Below are 19473 nucleotides of genomic sequence, written 5' to 3' on the forward strand. Positions count from 1 at the left end.
CAGATTTTGCTGAAAAACAAAAAAACTGGAGACATTAGGGGACAGTTGCAGTCTATTTGTGAGTTATTGCCTATCTACAGTGCCCTAAGGTGGGGTTAATGCATAATGCACCATTTGTGCTAGTTGGACTTTCACAGTTTGCACCTCAGGAGAGGTAAAAAAAAAAAAGAAAAAAATAGTGGAGTAAAGCAGAAAGTGAATTTTCTCCTCAGGCACTTTAATGGAGCTGTGCAAGTCCACTCCATCTCACCGAGCATTGAGTTATTGGGGAGGCTCGTTAAAACAAAATCACTGTTGTACTGTATGCGATTAAGCATGATGGCACGGTTTTCTTTGTTAAAAGATATGTTGGAAACCCAGAAAGTCTGGAGACGTGTCTCTAGATGCCAGGTGATCTCAGGTCACACACAAATTTAAAGTTTCAGTGAACTTTGGGAGGCAGGAAGGAGGGAACTTAAATGAGAGATGTGAAGTTATCATTCCAATAAAAACAACTCAGTTTGAAACTCAACTCGGAGAAGAGAGAAGACAGACTTGGACAAGACCTGGAAAACAGATACAGAATGAACCCAAGGTCCCATTCCATAGCTAGAGGCTTCATGCTGGATTTTAATGCATGAGGATTAGATCAACAGAAAGGTGACACAAAACTGACAAGCAGGAAACCGTTGAGTCATTAGTAGAGAGTGTTATGGATCAGCATATTCCTTTCGCATAATTTTAACAAGAAACCAGAAATGAAACTAAGGACAGTCATAAGACAAATGCTCCCTCCCTCAAAACATCACACAGACCTCTAACATATGGGCCAAATACAGCAAGGGTAAAATAAACCAGAATAAACAGAGTGAATATTTTTACAAATGAGAGCCTGAAGGATAAAGGAAATAAAAAAGTGAAATAATATGGCTAACAATGTGAAGGAGAAATTTGTTTTGATCCCATAAACAAAACACATTTCTTAATGAGTAGGCCACATTAGTTATATTATGTTTTGGGTTATTTGAGGATACTCTCAGCCATTTTAATTGAACATGTGAATATATTATTTTACAGTTTTTTTTGATTGCTTTGACCTGGTTGAAGAAACTGGTGACCTCTCAGTCTTCATCATGACTCTCTCAGCAGACGAAAAGACACCTCTTGCAAATGAGTTAACCCATTGTCATTGTTTTGACACACTTCCCGCACCCTTTTGCAAATCAGTTAACGCAGATGTCATTGCTTTAGCTGTGGTAACCAAACAGAAACTATATGATCCCATCTCTTAGAAACTTCTTGCCCAGTATGAAATCACTGAAGCACCTGTTTGACACTGCTTCACAAAACTTTTCAATTTGCAATCAGTCTGCAGGCTTAAAGGTGCCATGTTGTGTGTTGTAACTTGCAAGCATGGATGATCAAGGCAGATGAGAGTGAGAGTAAGAATTGACTAGAAGAGATTTTTTTTCTTTACAGTATTGTACAGAATTTTTATTTTTATTTTCCTTATGTCTTACACAGTGATGGATTTTACTGGATTTTTTTCTTTCATACTATATATGTGGTTTCTGTTGGAATATTTCCAATTTGAATACTGCATTCAATAAAATTTGAAAAATCATTGTATATGATTCTGGATCTATTTTTTGCAAGAAAGCAAATTGGCACTGATATGTAAGCTGCTGTAATGCAGCACTGATTCACATTGAGAGCTGAATTTTGTATTTTGATGCCCCTTGTCTAATGACTGATTGAAAGCGCTTATGCACTTGTGTGCAAGTTGTGTTGTTTGAGGGCAAAATTTGCTTTTGGTCCATATTTTAAATGTTTTGGAGGAGCTAGAGCTTTTCGCAGGCAAAATGAGTCATTTTGACCATTGGTGCCACTGTTTAGGCCTTTGCGTTAAGAGTTTTGAAACATGGTTTTTTGAGTCGACTACTGCGTCAAAGCAATCAAAAAAAACTGTAATACTGCCATGTTGGTCCACTTTTGCATTGTAAGCAGTACAGGTGACCCTTGTTTTACTCAGCAAATATTTCCACACAGACTTCAGAGGTGCAATATGTAATCTTGTATCAATGCCCTAGATTAGGATGACCCTTATGTATTTATGTATCTACGTTGTATGTATCATGTATGAATGTGTCTGTATGTTTATGCTATATGTTAATGTAGCCCAATGTTCGAACCTGTACCAAGATCTGTACCGATAACAAATTCCACCAGCCTGGCTGTGTGAGGTCATTATCAAATCAAATCAAATCAACAATGCATTATATTATTCCAAAAGTAAAGGCCCAACACAGTTGTAAAGTATACAGAAAGTAAGTCTGTCAAAGTAAAAAAGGCACAGCCAAGCCAATGCCTGAATGATAATAACTGGATGTAAATAATGTTAATAAGTGCTAGGAAACAGAAACACTGTTCCTGTACCTGAAAAAAGTGTTCATACAGAACACCCATGTTTATATAAAAAGTATTTACAGACGGCAGTCGTGTTTACAGTAAGTAAAGTTTACAGGAAGTCATACAGGGTATCCATGTTTACAAGAAAAAGTCTTTAAACAGGATAGCCAAGTTTATAGGACGTCTTGATAAAGGGCAGCCATGTTTTCCAGAAAAGGTCTTTATACAGTAATGTTCACAAGAAAAAGTCTTAATAGGCAGCCATGTTTACAAGAAAAAGTCTTTATACAGGATAGCCATGTTTACAAGAAAAGGTCTTTATGTCGGGCAGTTATATTTTGCGAGACCATTTGTCATGGCGATGAGGGTTTGCCGTGGTGACACTGATTGTCCTATGACCGGGTGTTCCAGCTTCGACAGGTTCCATCTGGACCTGATATGGACACGGTGGCCTGGCACCCCGACTAATCTCCGTTCTTCGGCCATCCACAGTGAATCACCGTCCAATCCCTTCCCTGACATATAATGACACAGTCTCAGGCTGTAACCTTTCCTTGCTCTCTAATTCCCCTCTCCATAAACTTTTGGTAATTTCGATCAAGAAGACAGTGTGGGTGATTTTGTGGCGCAGGTCTCACCACCCCTATTGTGTCAGGCCGAGCTCTGGTCTTTCTGACCAGCAGTAAAACAGAATGCATTAGAAAACTGTTTGGGTAGGAAATAAAAATGGAGAAATACAGTCGCAATGCCCACACAAGAGGTTTTCCAGTAGTTCATCTTGAGGGCTAACTGATGTTTTAGAAACACTGAAAATACCCTTTTTGCCAGAAAACTCAGAGGAGAATACCCAGGGAAGCTACTCCTCAGTTTTTGGTTGAAACCACCAACTATTGGTCCTAGGCTGCCAATACCATTTCGCCATTTGAATTATGGAATTACAGTCTAAAATTGACATTCCTGAAGAGCCACACCATTCTCTTGGGAGCTAGAGCATGCCTGCGTGCTTCTAATACTCCAGCGTCCAGCTGGGCCTGCAAGGCCGACTCAAACGCGTCTCCGGCCTGAAATCAAACCCAAGGGTGTATTTTTATCCGATATATAGGAGGGGTCTGAGACACATTTGCATCTCGCTTCCAGTAAGCAGGAGAAACACGTTGTCTCGCTCTGTCATTGAGCGCGTGGCCATGTTATTGAAGCCGTCTCTCTCGGTCTCTCCGCCTCGCATGGCGACTGGAGAAATCCCTCCTAATGTCTGACCGGGCGAACGAGGCGATGCATTTCAGTCCCCGGAGAGGCCAGGGGAAGAAAAGAGAGCAGCCACATTGTGTTTTGTAGTGAAACCAGCAAATGTCAAGTTGCTGTTTATAAGTTATGAAGTACGTACAGTGTATCAGATGGTGACTGTAATTACACAATTTGTTGAGGCGATTGTTGGATGACCTCCTTGGAACAAGCAATATGATCATATGGCACCGAAAAAGGACTTAACTGTTGCTGGGAAATTATACCACAACAAATATAGTCACAAACCTTTGGGTATCACTGTCGTATTATCATCTCTTCAGTTTTAAAATGAAGTTAGCTGTAGTTAGGCCTATTGGTCAAAAGGCATACTGTACACATGCAAGGCCAACTTCTTTTTCCACCTAAATTTGAATATCAAGGCCAACTTACCAAGCTGTCTTCCTCAATGAGAAAATACCACTAAGAATCAATGGCAATTCCTGTGATTACTTTACACATGTGGATGTTACTTTGAAAATAATTTCTTTATTTCTTTAAAATGATATCACCTATACACATTTTAGATATATTTTTGTTGAATCTTCCTGAAATAAATAGGATTTAGGATTAGGTGCTTTAGAATGGAGTGGCACCCCAGATGTTTCCAACAATCATTCATCATGCCCTTGTTGTATAACACTGTAAGAGGGCAATATATTGTTCATTTATTTCCACATAAAATAGAAATGCTTTGTATAGTTAGCATGTCATTACTGTAATTTTCCTACCTATCTTATGCGATGTTACTTGTAGGGCTAAGTATAGCTTACACTTTCAATCAGCTTGTTTTCATATACAGTATGTAGTCTACTCTATACTAATCAGGAGCTCACATTTCCGACCATGAATGTGCTAGCTAGCATGTGGCATCTACTCTCCACACAGAGCAGTCCTATAAGGTTTCCTCCCTCCAAACGCTCAAAATACCATGAGTGTGCCCAAGTATAGATTAAACTTTTCCACAACTCAACACCGTTTGTGAATTCAGGTTAATGATATCAAATCTGAAATAACATAGGAAACATGCACAAGAGTAAGACAATGGTGGAACTGTGCGAGGCTGGATCCAGACCAGAAACTACTAATCAGCTTTGAAATCTACGAAATCTGTTCAGATTCATAAGCCTTTCACCATATCACCAAACTATATCTGCCCGCTGCAGAGCCCCTGTACAACATACATGTGGGAGGCTATTTGATCTCCATAAGCAACAGCACCAGCAGGTCTCGTCCTCCCACACGCTCTCCATGTCCCCCCCCCTCCACCACACCACACCACGCAGGCCTGGATCGTTTGCATTGCACCGCCTCCAGCCAGCCACAGGCCCCTACCCAAACTCCAATTAGCGAGGCCACTAACAAGCAGGGATGACGCCTGCTCTTCAAATTACCCCCGACCACATTTCTAAACACTTCGGCGGGGGGCACGGCATTGCTCGGGGTTGAAGAGGAGGAGAGGGCACCAGAAGCTTCTACCTCTGCAAGAGCCACACAGTGCCCCCCACCGAATTGTTTATAAATGTTAGGGGGGGGGGGTTGTTTTCTTTACTAGTTTCTGTTGATTATATTTCATAATGATTTTTCCCCATATTCAATTAAAGTGTCCGCCCAGATGTTGATGACTCAAAGCCAGATGTTTTATAAACCCAAGCAACGAGATGAGGGCATCAATTCAGGGACTTGTGGTCAAGATTTGGAAAAAAACAGTATGCGTTATTTCTTTGCATTGATGATGAATAGTTTTCCATTTGCATATTGTATCTTTTGAAGATTTATAATAAAACGTGTAGATTGTTAAGCAAGATGTGAAGAAAAGTGTAGATTTTGTCTTAGTTTCATGGTCAATAGGTTTGTTGATTGTTGCTGATTGCCCACTGTAGGAAATCCCCTACCTATAATTCTAGGAGTTTAACATGTCTCATGTGTAGGCATACATCTGAAAACAAAAAATGTTTTTATGTATGCTGTTCTGTGTCAGGTACACCAGATAACAGGGAGGTTTGATGAGTTTCCTGTCTTTTTTGGTGGCTATTCTGAATTTAGCATCTGTTTCATTAAATACACTGACATCTATACTGAAGGAATGGCCTCATCATTGCCAGTACGTAGGCTACAAGAAAAACAGGTGTGTCGAGTTTGAGGTATGAGGAAGTTCCCCTGAGAAGTGATCATAACAGGAGGAAGAGAAGATAACAATTTCAAAAGTTAAAACTGCTTGAGTACAAGCATACACGTCATGATGACTGAAGAACCCCTCATGGACGTCTTACAACAGGTGTCAGATTTCACTCGGTTAGTGTCAGCGACAATCTGAGAAATAACATAACAGTCTTTTTTAACAGTCTTTTTTCAAATATATTTGATCATGACTCAATGGTAACATAAATGTCATAACATATTGCAAAAGGATTGTATCAGCATTATGTCAGTCTTAAGGCACAGGCTCCAAACAAAGTGGCTTCCAGCAGTCTACCAGGTGTGGCTACTAAATAGTGAAAGTAATGCTGGGATTCAAATGTAATGAAGAACTCGCTCTACTCATAATGAAAGTCTTGTTATTTATAGTATGCGAGACATAAGCCTGGGGAAAGGAAAGACAAAGTCCAAACCTCCAAATATTGATCTAAATGATGTAGTAGTCCACACTTCTCACCAATTAAATGAGGTTTTTGTTTTCTCAAAATGAAAATCGATGACAAGAAAATATTACTGGGAATACAAAATGAGACAAGATAAAATGATTGAAATACACTTTACTGACAAAACCGTTTGTCCCTAAAATAAATCTGACCGAAAAATTTCATTTGACTCTATGTACAGGCATCACACTATATATGTGAGTACAATGTGATCCGCTCACGGACTGAATGTACTGAATTTGAAAGTGTTCTTTGCAAAATGTGACTTTACAACTGGAAGTATTAAAAAATGCATCCAATAGAAGACTTTAGAAAAAACGACAATAAAGAAAATCCACTTCAGTGCAACAAGCATTGATGATACACAATCATCAAGTTTCAGCTATACATAACATTTACACATCAGACCTGTTTGCATATCACAGCAACAATTCAGTACAGACATTAGAGGAACAGAAACCAAATGGTTAGCAGAATTATCTTGTCTGTGAACGAGTCTGTCCCTCATATCCACTTTCTCTGAGCTTTTGTACAATGAGTGCTACACTAGAGATAGTGACTTCTCCGAATGACTGGATCTATAACTAAGAGTCTTTCAATGGCCTTGCCACAGAAGCATTCTGCTTTTGAATGCCATCAATATGGATTAGGATATGCATTTAGGTTATTGTCAAGTCAAGACAAGTCAACCTTATTTATATAGCCTAACGCATATCATACACATAGGTCATTCAGTGTGCTTTGCACATTCACAAGCAAACAGGAATAGCTAATAAAAGCATTGAAGGGCAATAGTCAAAGAATAGTTTCAACGTTAAAGAATAAAGAAAAAAGAAAAAAGAAAACACATTAGGTAATAGTACATAAAAGCATAAAAGCATAAAAAGTAATAATTGAAACACATAAAAAGGGCAATAGTTTAAAAGTGTTTAAAAAGTAATAATCAAAACACATTAAAAAAAAAAAAAAAAAACATAGAATGATTATACTATAGGCACCCAGTGAATAGCAGCACTCTATGGAGAATGTTAAAAACTAACTACCCATAAAGAGTACTACTAAAACGGTATGAATCCTTAAAAAAACATAATGACTCATAATAAAACAGTCTGAGTGTTCTCCTTAAATGCCAACAATGAACGTATAAAACATGCTGATTAAAGATAGTGTCAACAATGCCATAGCAAACTGATGTTGTCTGATGACTTCAATAACAAGTTTCTTACATTATTGATGTACCTCACTGTTCAACCACATGAAGGATCTGAAAAAAGGGGGAAAAAAACAGAAAAAGAAAACAGGGTTGCCAGGTGGTTTCCTTTACTCTTCCCGTGCACGAGCAGCCAACACAGCCGTGGCAAACACCAGTGTTATCAGTGCGGCCTCAGGCCTTCAGTTCACAACAGAGTGGCTCAGAGTGCCATATGTATCCTTTCCATCCGCTGCCGTGCTTCCGGTTAAAACAGGAAGACCTGCGAGGAGACCAGGCAACGTTTCAGTGAAGCCCATTCGCACAAAGAAACAGGAAGTAGAGCTGAGAACTGATCTGCAACAGCGCTGAATGCAGCAGCGGCAGACAAAAAGAGACTGATGTGCTGCCTGGTGGGCTGGGTATAGCTTTGCATACTACCTACTACACACTGACCAACAAAGGGGAAGTGAGGAGGAATATGACTTCGATCCCGTCATTCTGAGAACTACTAAGGAACCAGTCTGAGTCAGAGGCTCAAGAGAAATAGCATGCAGGCAGGGGAGATGCAAGATCACTGGTAACAGAGCTCAGACAATTGCCTCAACTGATCATTTTAACTCCATTTTGATCCATTCTGGTGTTGCATAGTAGGGCACTCAAAAAAACCTCATTAAATTATCTAAAACTTGGCCAGTGACTAAATACAGACCAACTCAGAGCTCTAATAAATAAGCAACTGCGACTGTCCTGTATATAAAGTTACTTGGTGCTAAAAAGTTAGTGAAAAGCAGTCAGAAGTCCGAGGCACACCGATTGAGTGAAATATATAAAAAATATACATAAATCCTTTATTTCATTGGATAAAGAGCGCCTACGCGTTTCGACTCTACTAAGTCTTCCTCAGGGCTACCCCCTCTAATAAATACATTTGGACATTAGCCAACTTCAAGGGTGCAACCTTTTGGACAAAAGTGTCTGCTAAGCATCATGGCTGTAATTGTAACTGTAACTGTAAATGTAACTGTAACCTCTCCATCATATGTCAAGTTGCAGGGGCCAGGTTCAATATCTGCTGTGTACAAATAGCGAAGGAACTAATGACATTTAGCTACAGGAACCACTCACAGTCCTTACTGTACTTGACACAGGTAAACGTACTGACTTCCTTGTTTTGGGAGGGCAGGGACCATTGATAAGAACTGGGACTGAGGCTGCCTGCGAATCAGTCAGATGACTCATGAGTGGCACAGCTGAAGTTAATAATTCAGGGTTATTAACCCCCATTGGATTTTCTCAACTTCTGAACAATTCAGTTATTCCCTTCAGTGGGTGCCAAGTCAGCTGTCCAGTTGTGCACTGATCTCTACATTCTACATGGCCCAGGCCCATGTCTGCCATACTGACCAAGGTATTCTTAAGAGAAATACAATGGTTATGTTTCAGCTGTGTCCCTCAAGTGAAAAGGCATTGTGTGAATCTTGCAGTAGGTGAAAATACATTAAAGTCAATGGTGTTTTATCTGCCAATCTATTATCTTCTACCAGCTCCCCCCAAGAATGTGTCCTCTCCCTTCTCCTCTTTGTGTTATATACACAAATGAATGCTGTTCACAATATGATGGTAGGCAAGTTTTTTTTTAAATTTGCAGATGATTCTATCATTGTCTCTCTTCTGGATGAAAGTGTGATTGACTATGGACCAATAGGATCCAAAAGGATTTTAATGATTGGTGTAAGTACTCCTTTTTAAACATAAATGTTTCCAAGACCAAATAATTAATTATTGATTTTAGGAAGCAGTGCCCCCCTCTCCCCCTCACTATCATTGATGGCCAACCTGATGAGACAGTACAAGAGTACAATCATTTATATCAAGCTGTGTTTTGAATCACACATTAATGCTGTTTGTGCCAAAGCCCATCAGCGCATGTACTTTAATAAAACTGAGGAATTTTAATATTGACCCCACATTTATGAGAATGTTTTATTCCTGTTTTATTGAGTCTGTTTAACCTTCTGTTTTATTTGCTGGTTTGGTTCTTTGTCCATAACAAAAAAGAATGACTACTAGAGAGTAACGTCAAGACATGTACAGTAGCAAGATTGCAGGCATCAACCTCTCCACTCTCTCCGACATATACAGTATTCCAACAGAGTGGCAAAGGCCCAGTCTATTGCAGCTGACCCTAGCCATCCCATTTCTTGCCAGTTCAAGCTACTTCCCTCATAGGTACTCATGCCAAGATGCAGGTTCAATAGACACAGAAATTATTTTATGCCAACTTCCATTTCCATTTTAAGCAATTTGCCAGACCTGTTCTAAGTGTAGCCTATTTATTCTTTATTTTCTTTATTATTGTGTTTTAGATTCTGTGGGAATTTTGTTGTTTGGCTGTTTTTTGTTTTGGTACAATAAAGGGACCTTGACCTTGACCTTGGGGACTTCAGAAATACCCTCTCCTTCTCACCTGTCTAACTCTCGAAATGCACCAATCAGAGTCTTTTTGACACAGAGTAAGTAAAGGTCATAGGCAACTCTCCCTAGCAGGCTGTCATGTGCCTGCACTGATACCATTTCCATGAGTCAGGTTAGAGGAATGCGCTGAGGAAATGTTGTTGTGCGCTAGTCAGGGATGTTGTTTACTCACCTCGGCGAATCTGGATGGGCCAGACGAAGAGACTGATCAGAGCCAGCGCCGCCATCAGAGCCACCCCGCCAGTCACAGACACCATCACATGGTGGTAGAACCACACACAGTCAGGACAGCAGGCTGCAGTGCTACAGAGACAGGGCAGAAAGAGCAGCACAGAAACAGGTTAGAGTCTAGTGCATTATACTGCATTTTATAGATATGTTCTAAATTATATTGAATACATTATCTACTTTTAATTTTTAATTTTCAATTCAATTTTCTTATATCTAGCATACTGATGCAGGGAAATCAATTTTACGTATACCGTAATTTCCCAACTATTAGCCGCTGCTTATATATTGCGTTTGCAAAATGTCTCCAGCTATGAGGTTAATATACTTTTGTTTCTTTTAACTTGCATCAAACATGATCCTGCGGCTTATACACAATGTGGCTAATATACACAGGGAATTACTGTAGTCCTTTCAGACCGGCAAACATAATATAGTGCTTAAGATTGGCACAGAGGTGAGTAATAAGTATTTTAGTGAAAGAGTAATGAGTGTTTTAGCGTCTTAACATCATTTAAATTTGTCTGGGGTTAACTTACTGACAAGGATACAAGGTTTGGATTAGCATCACAGCAACGCCATTGGCAACTTTGTCAGTAAAGCTCATTGCTCCATACACAAAGGCTCCACTTTGCTGAGGAAGGAAAAATAGGGCAGGTTTAGCAGGGTCATTAAGGACACCCACCAGGGGTGTAGTGGTAAAATAAGAGGTGGGTAAACTGTGAATTCTGTGATCATGGTGAGGTGGACTCCGCCATGCGTTATCGGATTATTCTAAAAAGGCGTGATGATGGTGGAGGCTATTGAGTAATGTTTGTAAAAATACCAATGGTATTATATAGTTCCTAGAGTGTTGATGAGTGTACATATCGTGAATGTGGATAACGCAGTGCATTTTTTTAATGTTACAAGTTGCAATTGATGGATAAACTCTTTTGACAGGTGGATGAACTCTTATAAGAGGTGGACAAACTCTGTTTCTGAAATCTCAGAGGTGGATAAACTGCGTTTACTTGCGTTTAGCCTCCACCACATCCCTGACACCCACCAATGTGGTGAAGCAGCTGAAAAGGGTGCACATGCAGAAGGATGCAGTTTCCAACCGTTTGTTCTCCGATGAGGTTGGCGGTCAGGGACAGAGACATGACCAGGATAATGGTGGAACCGGACCCCAGGAGAACCGCTGCTCCGTAGATGTGCTTCCCCATGTTCTTCTCCAGCAGAACCCACAAGGCAAAGGCCATGATCAGCAGCAGCCCAACCAAATAGGTCATCTGGGATTTATTAGAATGAAAATTGTCAAGACAAGACCAGTCTTATTATGGAGAGTCATTTCAAAGCAACAGGATGCATTTCAAAGCAAATGATTCCATTTCACATTATAAAGGTATCAGTGTAATTTGTTCCAAAGCATTTCTTTGCCCTGTGCATTGCACCGATTTGGGGAATCAAAGTTCACTGTTGGCTAAACACTGATTTAACCTACTTTACCCAATCACACTTTTTTCTAACACTTATCCATCTAATGAGGGTGAGAAATAGAGAGAAAGAGTGAGAGAGAGAGAGGGGGAGAGGGGGAGGGAAAAAGAGAAAGAGAGAGATGTAAAAGAATGTGGAAAGAAAGAGAGACTCACGTTAATGCCGATGCGCTTGCTAATAGGTTTCATGACCAGCGATGACACAAACCCACTCACATACATCACCAGTGGGATTGTGGCTATGAAGTTCTGCAAAAGAGAAGTAGAACGACAGGAGTGCTGTAAAATCTATATGCAAAACTATATCTCAGTTCAGTTCAGTTCAGTTCAGTTCAAAGTTTATTGTCATGTATTCATAAAAAAAGGAGTATCTTAGGAGTAATCATAAGAATAAACTTTATCACTGAAGCCTATCAAAGTGTGCTATGGGTTGCCTACCTTAGGGAGCATCAGGGAATTGGTCAAGAACATGGAGATATACGTCTGTGACAGGTTCACTATCAGCCTGGTACACATATACAGCAGAGCCACCTGTGGATTAAAGAGGCAGCATCAAAACAGCTGAGTCGGTCAGTGGGGAGGTTTAAAATTCAGGCATGAACAGGCAAGAGTGTTTCATTACTAAGCTTTCCAGACTGTTGCTGTTTCTGGTACGAATGCACACATTTTGTTGCTGGTATCTGACATGGTAGATTATGTAGATTTTACCATAGAAGTATTGTGATTCAGTTCCATGGTGCACTATGATTTATTTTTTTCCCATATGTTATATTTCAAAGACTGGGAGTCTCTGTAGCCATCTTGGCATGCTGGTAAATGTGATCAAAGTATGCATAGCCTGTGTACCAAAATAACATGCAGAGAAAGTATACACTGTATATCATGTATTTTTCTTCCCCTTTAGTTGCTGCTCTATCTATTCATTTATTTATTTCTTTATTCTTTATTTATTTCTTAATTCTTTCATTTTTTAAAAATGTTAACTGTTCGATCAATGTGTCAATGCATCAATAACTGAGGTGTTTTAAGCCCAAAAGCCTGTTGTCTTGGAAGGTGCTAGGGTTAGGCATGGGTTAATGTTAGGGTTTGGTGCCTATAAGTCAACAGTGGCAGCGCTGCCTGGAAGACGATGTTGGGGGGTTTTAAAACACCATCGAGCTTCTGTGTCCATGCCTGGTGAAGGCCAGACTCACCTGGTAGAAGGATGGCTCCCGAAGCCAATGTTTCCACTGGAGCAGCACAGGAGGGGTGGAGCTTTGAGGGGATGGAGGCATGAGGCTCTGGTAGGAAGTGGTCAGGCATTCCCGCTCACCAGCCTCTGCCTCCTCCTCCACCCCCAGCGGGGCCTTCTCACGGATGCCCAGGTGGAAGATGAGGGAGAACACTGCCCCCGTGCCCACCACTATCAGAGCCAGTTCCTGACAGGCGCATGACAAAGGAAGACGTCATACATTAATACGCCTTTGCATGTTTATGTGTGCAGTAGTTTTCATGGAATATGAGGCTTGTCTTCAAATTGTTGTCATTTGTCTTAAGGCTTGTTGTGATTGATACTTTTTTCCTGTAAGACAAAAACAGTTTTGACTATGTAAAGACTTGCTATCATTCAAATTTTGGCAAATGGGGTCAGAAATGTTACCCTGAACAGTGGAATATCCACAGGTCCCAAGTCGTCGGTAGCGCTGGGATCCACATCCTGTGCTTGGAAGTGGAAGAGTAGCCACGCCAGACCATACACTGTGATGTTAGCCACCACACTGAAAGCATTCCTAAACAAGGAAGAGACTCATGATATTGCCATGAATACCATCAACACAAACACTGAGATCTGAGTGACTCTGCCATTCTACTTGGACTCCAGAATCAGTGTGCGGTGTCACTAAGCCTACATATCTGGCACTCCTAAATGCTTCTTTAAGGCCTGCATCGTTCTGTATAGCACCTCAAGAGTGTAGGCTACTCGTGTGTTAATGGAAATGTATTTTCATTCTCTGTGATATGGCTTGATGGACTGAAACTGCTGGCTACCTGTATGCTGTGAGTTCCACCTTGTCATGTTCGCAGGAGACCAGTTCAGGGATGAGGGACAGGTGGGATATCTGGGTGGCTGCCCAGCCGAACTGGAACACGATTATGAACGGGGTAAAGTAGGTGATCCCCACCCAATTTGGCGTACCCCCGGCACACCCAAGACAAGGGTTAAATATAAAAGGGAAGGACAAAATCACACACAAAGTTCCTGAAATGAAATAGAAATAAGTTAAACTCGGAATTTCTCCCACACATACACATCCCTGCTGTAGCCTTTTAAAAAGTCTAGCATTAAGGCAGAATAGTAGGCTTTACGCATGTGTGTCAGTGTCACAACAGCCTTACCCACTAAATGCCAAGTCTTTCTTTTCCCATAAGATCCACATCCCGGTGTCCGGTCTGATTCGTAACCGATGAGAGGCGTGCAAATCCCGTCCGCTATTTGACCGATGAGCAGAAGAACACCTGCGTATGTGTCGAGGAAACCGAGGATGGTGTGGTAATACACCAGCAAATACGTGAACCACATAGACGCGCACAAGTCATTCAAGAAATGTCCGACAGCATAGCATAGGCGCTTGCGGATTGGAAAGTCATCTTGTTCAGGCATTTCTGTTTTATCATACGTGGAGAGCAATCTTCAATATTTTGTTTAAGCAGACCTATTCAAACGATGACAATGAAACGTTTAAAATCTAACCATGTAGCGCGCAAGAATAAAGGATGCCCATCGTAGCCTATTCCAAGGGTAAAAGAAGAAAAAAAAAAAATCAATATCCAAATGAGACAGCAGGTGTTTCCAGGACTTTCTTGTCGAAGCCCTTCAGCAGTCAGCACTTTTGCTGCCCTTGACGACTTAAAACAATGCGGATTATGCTGAGTATTTGGCAAGCCTAAAACATAAACCGAAGTAGGCCTATTTGCGCGAGCGCTCCTTCACTTTTATGGACAATCTCCAAGCTTCTTAACAGTGGCCGTGTCATTCACAACACAAAGTCACATGCGTTATGCTTCCTCTTTGCCGGCTCTGCCAATGACGCCTTTCTAAATCACAAGAACTTGAAATAAAAAGATGTTCATATAGGCAGTTTTTTTTTTAATTCATCCTTTGATTTGGTGCATTCTAATTTTCACTTTCATTTCTGTTTTGGGACTTCCCACTCAGTCGTTTTGTTCCAACTTGTTTAGGCTATCCCTTCAGACTACAGGGGGGAAAACATATCAGAGTAGTCTGACCTAAGGACTCATTTTGAAATAAAAAATACATGTATTTTTTTATGAAAGGGAAAAAGTTCAAATGAAGCATATGAGAAGCTTCTTACAAGTATGTTCCAGATAAATTAGCTAAATTAATACATCCCGGCCATAGAGCACATAAGCCTATTTTGAAAGCTATGAGTCAGTCACAGCTGAACAAAGTTGTACACACGAGCATTTATGGAACTTATTTTGCATTATTCCCTGGAGATTTAGGCCTGTAGGCATCGGACCTTGACAACATCAAATGCCCTTGCTGTCTTTTTCACAAACCTAGTGTGATTATCAAAATAAATATATCCTTAATTAATAATTGCATGCGCTCACAGTCTCACTGATTACGAGGTTTGTGTGACATCAAATATTAACACCATTTGTAGCTGAAGTTCACACATGCAAGTGAGGCTGAGAGACATAACCAGTAGGGGGCTAATATCCACCCAAGAACTACCTCGGGACAAGACCTGACCATGTTCTATGTAGGCCATTAGGAATTAATATATTTAGACTTAACGTATAATTAGCAGTGCGACTGTGAGACAAATCATGTGGAACAATGACAACAACACAAATCTACTGTCAAGCGATGTTTATCATTACCCAGAAGAATGATAAGAGCCTTCTTTTTTGAGCGTCAACAAGACAAGCTGACAAACATGGTTGGCTTGGTCAAAAATGATATCTCAGTTCCTCTTAGATTCATAGCTAGCACTCACACTCAGCAGTGCTTTAACCACTAACTCATCTAGTCTCATGTCTACATGATGTCATGACTTGGTCAGATGATCACATCATGCCATGTTACTCCCACTCATGTGCCACATCTGGTAACATGTGTAATGATTCTTCACATCACCTTAATAAAAGAACAACAAGCTGTATTGCAAGTGATGTGTAGGTCTACATGACCTTCAGAATTCAATTGCAGTATATAGATTCTTACAGGAGTGATTGCACAAATCCTTAAGTTCACATGCTTCCTTATAACCTTTGCTTTTTTTTTTTTTTGCAATAACGTTGAATGAGATGAAACCTTCAATTCAGATTTATGCGCAAAAAGGTACAGAAGTGTAAAGGAAACCTGCTGTTAATCTATGAATGTTGCCCCAAAACGCAGGGCTCACTACAAAGGCATATTGCTGCATGCTCATTTATATGGCTTACTACTATGCTATAGCCAGCCATACTTACTTATTTTGTATAAAGGCCAATGTCGACCAGAGAGCATAGCTGATACTTGATTTGTAGAGGCTTACACAAAATGAGAAACACACCGAGTTTGACATGAGATTTGTGGTAATCAAATTTCATTTCATAGCTTGTTCTCTTTTCCACAGCCAATAACGTGATGGATTGTGGAAAACAGAGTGAAGGTGTTTGTGAGGCCAACGTGAAAAGATTCACCTTCACCTTCACCAAATCATTAGCCATTGTGAACTGACTTAAACTTTATGGCCCCTTGTGAAGTCAGTCATTAGGAGCCTACAGAAATCTTAACGACTGTACAGTGCAAAATCTTTGAACCCAGGACAAAGGACCAAAGAACAGTTTTCCACAAACACCTCAGATTAGACCAAGAAAAGCATTTTTTTTTACAGTGATCAAGATGTGCACAGTCCCGCACAAATGCTGGAAGCATAATCCGAGTCCAGATTTGAGCAAGAAGCAAATCCAATACATGATGACACGCAGCAACTTCAGTCATTGGCAAGCATATTTACATACACATTTTAAGACCTTGCAAATACTCTCTTATACCTGCTATCTATTTAAATTCTGGTCCTCAAAGAGAACCTAAATTTAAAGATTCTGAAAAGATATAGAAAACTAGTATTACAAATGACCCCCAATTACTGCAGCTAGCTCCCCAGACCTATTTATTTTCAAAGACTGCATTCCAGGCTTAACCGCTGAATATATATATATGTACATATATATTTGATTGTCAGAGCATAGGAGAGTCAGGCCATGGCATAGAATAGGAAGCAGAGGGTAGCCTCTTGAAGGATCCATGTATTCGGTATATACAAGGGTGTAGGCATTCGCTTACACACACAGGGAGCAAGGACAACTGCACACGCACACTCACACACAGAAAGCTCTTAAAGCCTTCACATCACAACCAGAGTCAAATCAGATGAAATGTCATTGCAAGACACTTGCGTTGAGCTTTAAACATTTTACTTGGAAAGGCACAAACTATGATTTCCTGGTAAATTATTCTGAAGTGAGACATAAAACTGAAAAGACATTTTTTTTGTTTCCTTCTAAATTAACATCTCTGCCCTTGTACAGATATCAGCCTCGTGTAGGAATCTTCCTAAATCAGTCTTTATTTAGTTGGTTTCCTGTTTGTTAATTTTTCAAACCCAGAATTCCACTGTTATTTTGTCTTTTTTTCCCCAAAAGTGCAACGAGAGGGGAGATGTATATCTGAGGCTCTCCCCATCTTCCACAGTACCTGAGGCCAGTGACTGTGCTACAAAGTCCACATTGACAGAAAAAAGAATGGAAAAAATTAACAAAAAAAAGAAAGCAAAAGAAAAAAAAAATGAATTCCAGAGCACTACAACATTAAGGTAAAAGTTTTTGTTTGCAACCAAAGGAGACAACATTTGAAACCAAACTTCAGATTACATTTACAAAAGAAAAAAAAAGAGAAATTAAAAAACAAAAAACAAAAAAATAAAATCTTCCAATTGAGGCTGAGATGAACAGTATCCTGTTGCCTTCTTGATTCTTTATCATTAGAGTAGTTCTTTCTTGCCTCCCAGAGTTCCCACAAATAAGGAATATTTCTAACAAGTAATTCAATTCTCACGCATCTCTCTCCTTTCATGTTCTTGTCCATATCAATGACAGCCCAACAGTAAATGTTCAGCATGGAATCTAGAATACAACAACTGTTTCAAACAGTATCTTTTTTTATATTCACGCCACGGTGGTTGTGTGTATTGTAGTTAATGGGTTTTTTTTTGTATTCTTTTCTTTTTATTTTAACACATTTCAACCCCCCTCCCCTTTTTTTAAACACATGTATTTATGTTTCGGTCTTTATTTTTCTCATTTGTAAAGGAATAAAAAGTCTGTTGTGTTTGCCCATCCAACAACAACTTTCCTTCACGCTCCAATAGTGCGGAGCTTTAACGTGAGAAGAGCAACAAAAAAAAAAAGGAGGGGTAGGAGAGGTTTTGGGGGATAAAGGAGCAGGGAGTGTACTGGAGAGAGAGAGAAGGGGGTGAAAAAAAAGAAAAAGAGAAATGGGGTGATCTGTGTATTTTGCTTCCATTTAAAACTTGACAGTGACCAGAATGTTTTCAAGTTCTCGCCCGACGAGGCCTTCTTTTCACTTGTGTCGATTGAGCGCTTTCCTCTTTCTCCTTTTGAAGAAACAACAGCACCTGGAGGGAGAAACAACAAGACACAAATGTCAGCGACAGAGTTTGAACAAGTTACCCTGTGACCTGATAACATCTCTATGATGGGGAATCATTCGGTGACTTGTGACCGTGAATGTCGGATGAGCAAGCTACTAGCTCATTAAAGGTGATGAGTCTTTGAGAACCTCTGCTCAATCTAGCTCTTGGAGTAGGGTTGGGTACTGAACTCAGTACTTTAAATTGGTACTGATCAAATGATGTGGGTACTACCAAATACCAATTCAAATAAAATCACCACCAACTTTCGCTTCTGGAAAAGAGTGCATCTTCTACTTCTGATCGGATTGTTACACAGCCACGGCAACAAAGAGGAATGGCCGAAGAATTTGTTGTCAAGAGAACATATCATGAGTGTGGAGAGGGTGGTTCTGGGACACTGGACATGTGATGAAGAAAGGTGCCTGATTGATAACCTCTCAGGAAGGTTGCTTTGTTGGTCATGCTGTTCTTTGCACATGAAGGTTGCAGCGTGGCTATTTTGTTTCTGTTGCTTTTGTTCTTTATTCTGCCATTCAGTCGACTGGTAGCACATGTGGTACTGTGAAGGGTTGTTATGAATCTGGGATGCAACACGTCATGTTAGCAAATGCCACCAGCCACTTGTGTAATTGCCGTTGTATCCTGTGTCATGTTAAATATGTGGTTGTCAATTGGCCACAATGGGGAATCCCCCACAAGGAATTTAACACCTATCCTGCGTATGTCTGAAACAAATAAATATCATGATTTCCAATACATTCATTGAATTCACTGAATTCCATGAGGCTTGAAAAACAGGGTTTTCCAATTCCATGATGTTTCCAGGCTTTCCTTGACTGTTTTGGACTGCTTATTTAGATTTTGTTGGACATTAGGTACCAGTATCAATATCGGTTCAAAAGTGAAAGGTACGGTACTGTACCCAACCCTACCAGGATCCCATCTGGGATATCCTCCATTAATTCCTCCCTGCCCAAGCACACCTGATTGAAATCATAGAGTATCACTAATGAATTCAGTCTGGTATGCATAGCAGGGCATGGTGAGAAAACAGAACATGGGAGGCCCAGGAACAGAGAGAG

The 19473-nt window shown here is 40.2% G+C and overlaps 2 protein-coding genes across 5 annotated transcripts in view; both read right to left on the reverse strand.

Annotated features, from left to right (window-relative positions):
* Positions 1-6047: 6047 nt before the first annotated feature.
* LOC134102744 (major facilitator superfamily domain-containing protein 12-like) lies at positions 6048-14821 on the reverse strand. The gene is made up of 10 exons (XM_062556965.1): positions 14061-14821; positions 13713-13923; positions 13324-13453; positions 12878-13102; positions 12123-12215; positions 11841-11933; positions 11310-11480; positions 10746-10840; positions 10151-10281; positions 6048-7783 (listed from the first exon to the last, which is right to left on the reverse strand). The coding sequence occupies exons 1-10, from the start codon at positions 14323-14325 to the stop codon at positions 7704-7706; spliced, it is 1494 nt and encodes a 497-aa protein (XP_062412949.1). The 5' UTR covers positions 14326-14821; the 3' UTR covers positions 6048-7703.
* A 1441-nt stretch (positions 14822-16262) lies between these two features.
* LOC134101792 (casein kinase I) overlaps positions 16263-19473 on the reverse strand; it is a 34559-nt gene continuing 31348 nt past the window's right edge. For all 4 annotated transcript variants that reach the window (XM_062555601.1, XM_062555599.1, XM_062555600.1 and 1 more), the window contains one exon: positions 16263-18373. In XM_062555601.1, coding sequence (XP_062411585.1) covers positions 18319-18373 — 55 coding nt within the window. In that variant the 3' untranslated portion in view covers positions 16263-18318. The remainder of the gene's footprint in view (positions 18374-19473) is intronic.

The sequence above is a fragment of the Sardina pilchardus genome, chromosome 15 (assembly GCF_963854185.1).
Source record: "Sardina pilchardus chromosome 15, fSarPil1.1, whole genome shotgun sequence".
Classification (NCBI taxonomy): Eukaryota; Metazoa; Chordata; class Actinopteri; order Clupeiformes; family Clupeidae; genus Sardina; species Sardina pilchardus.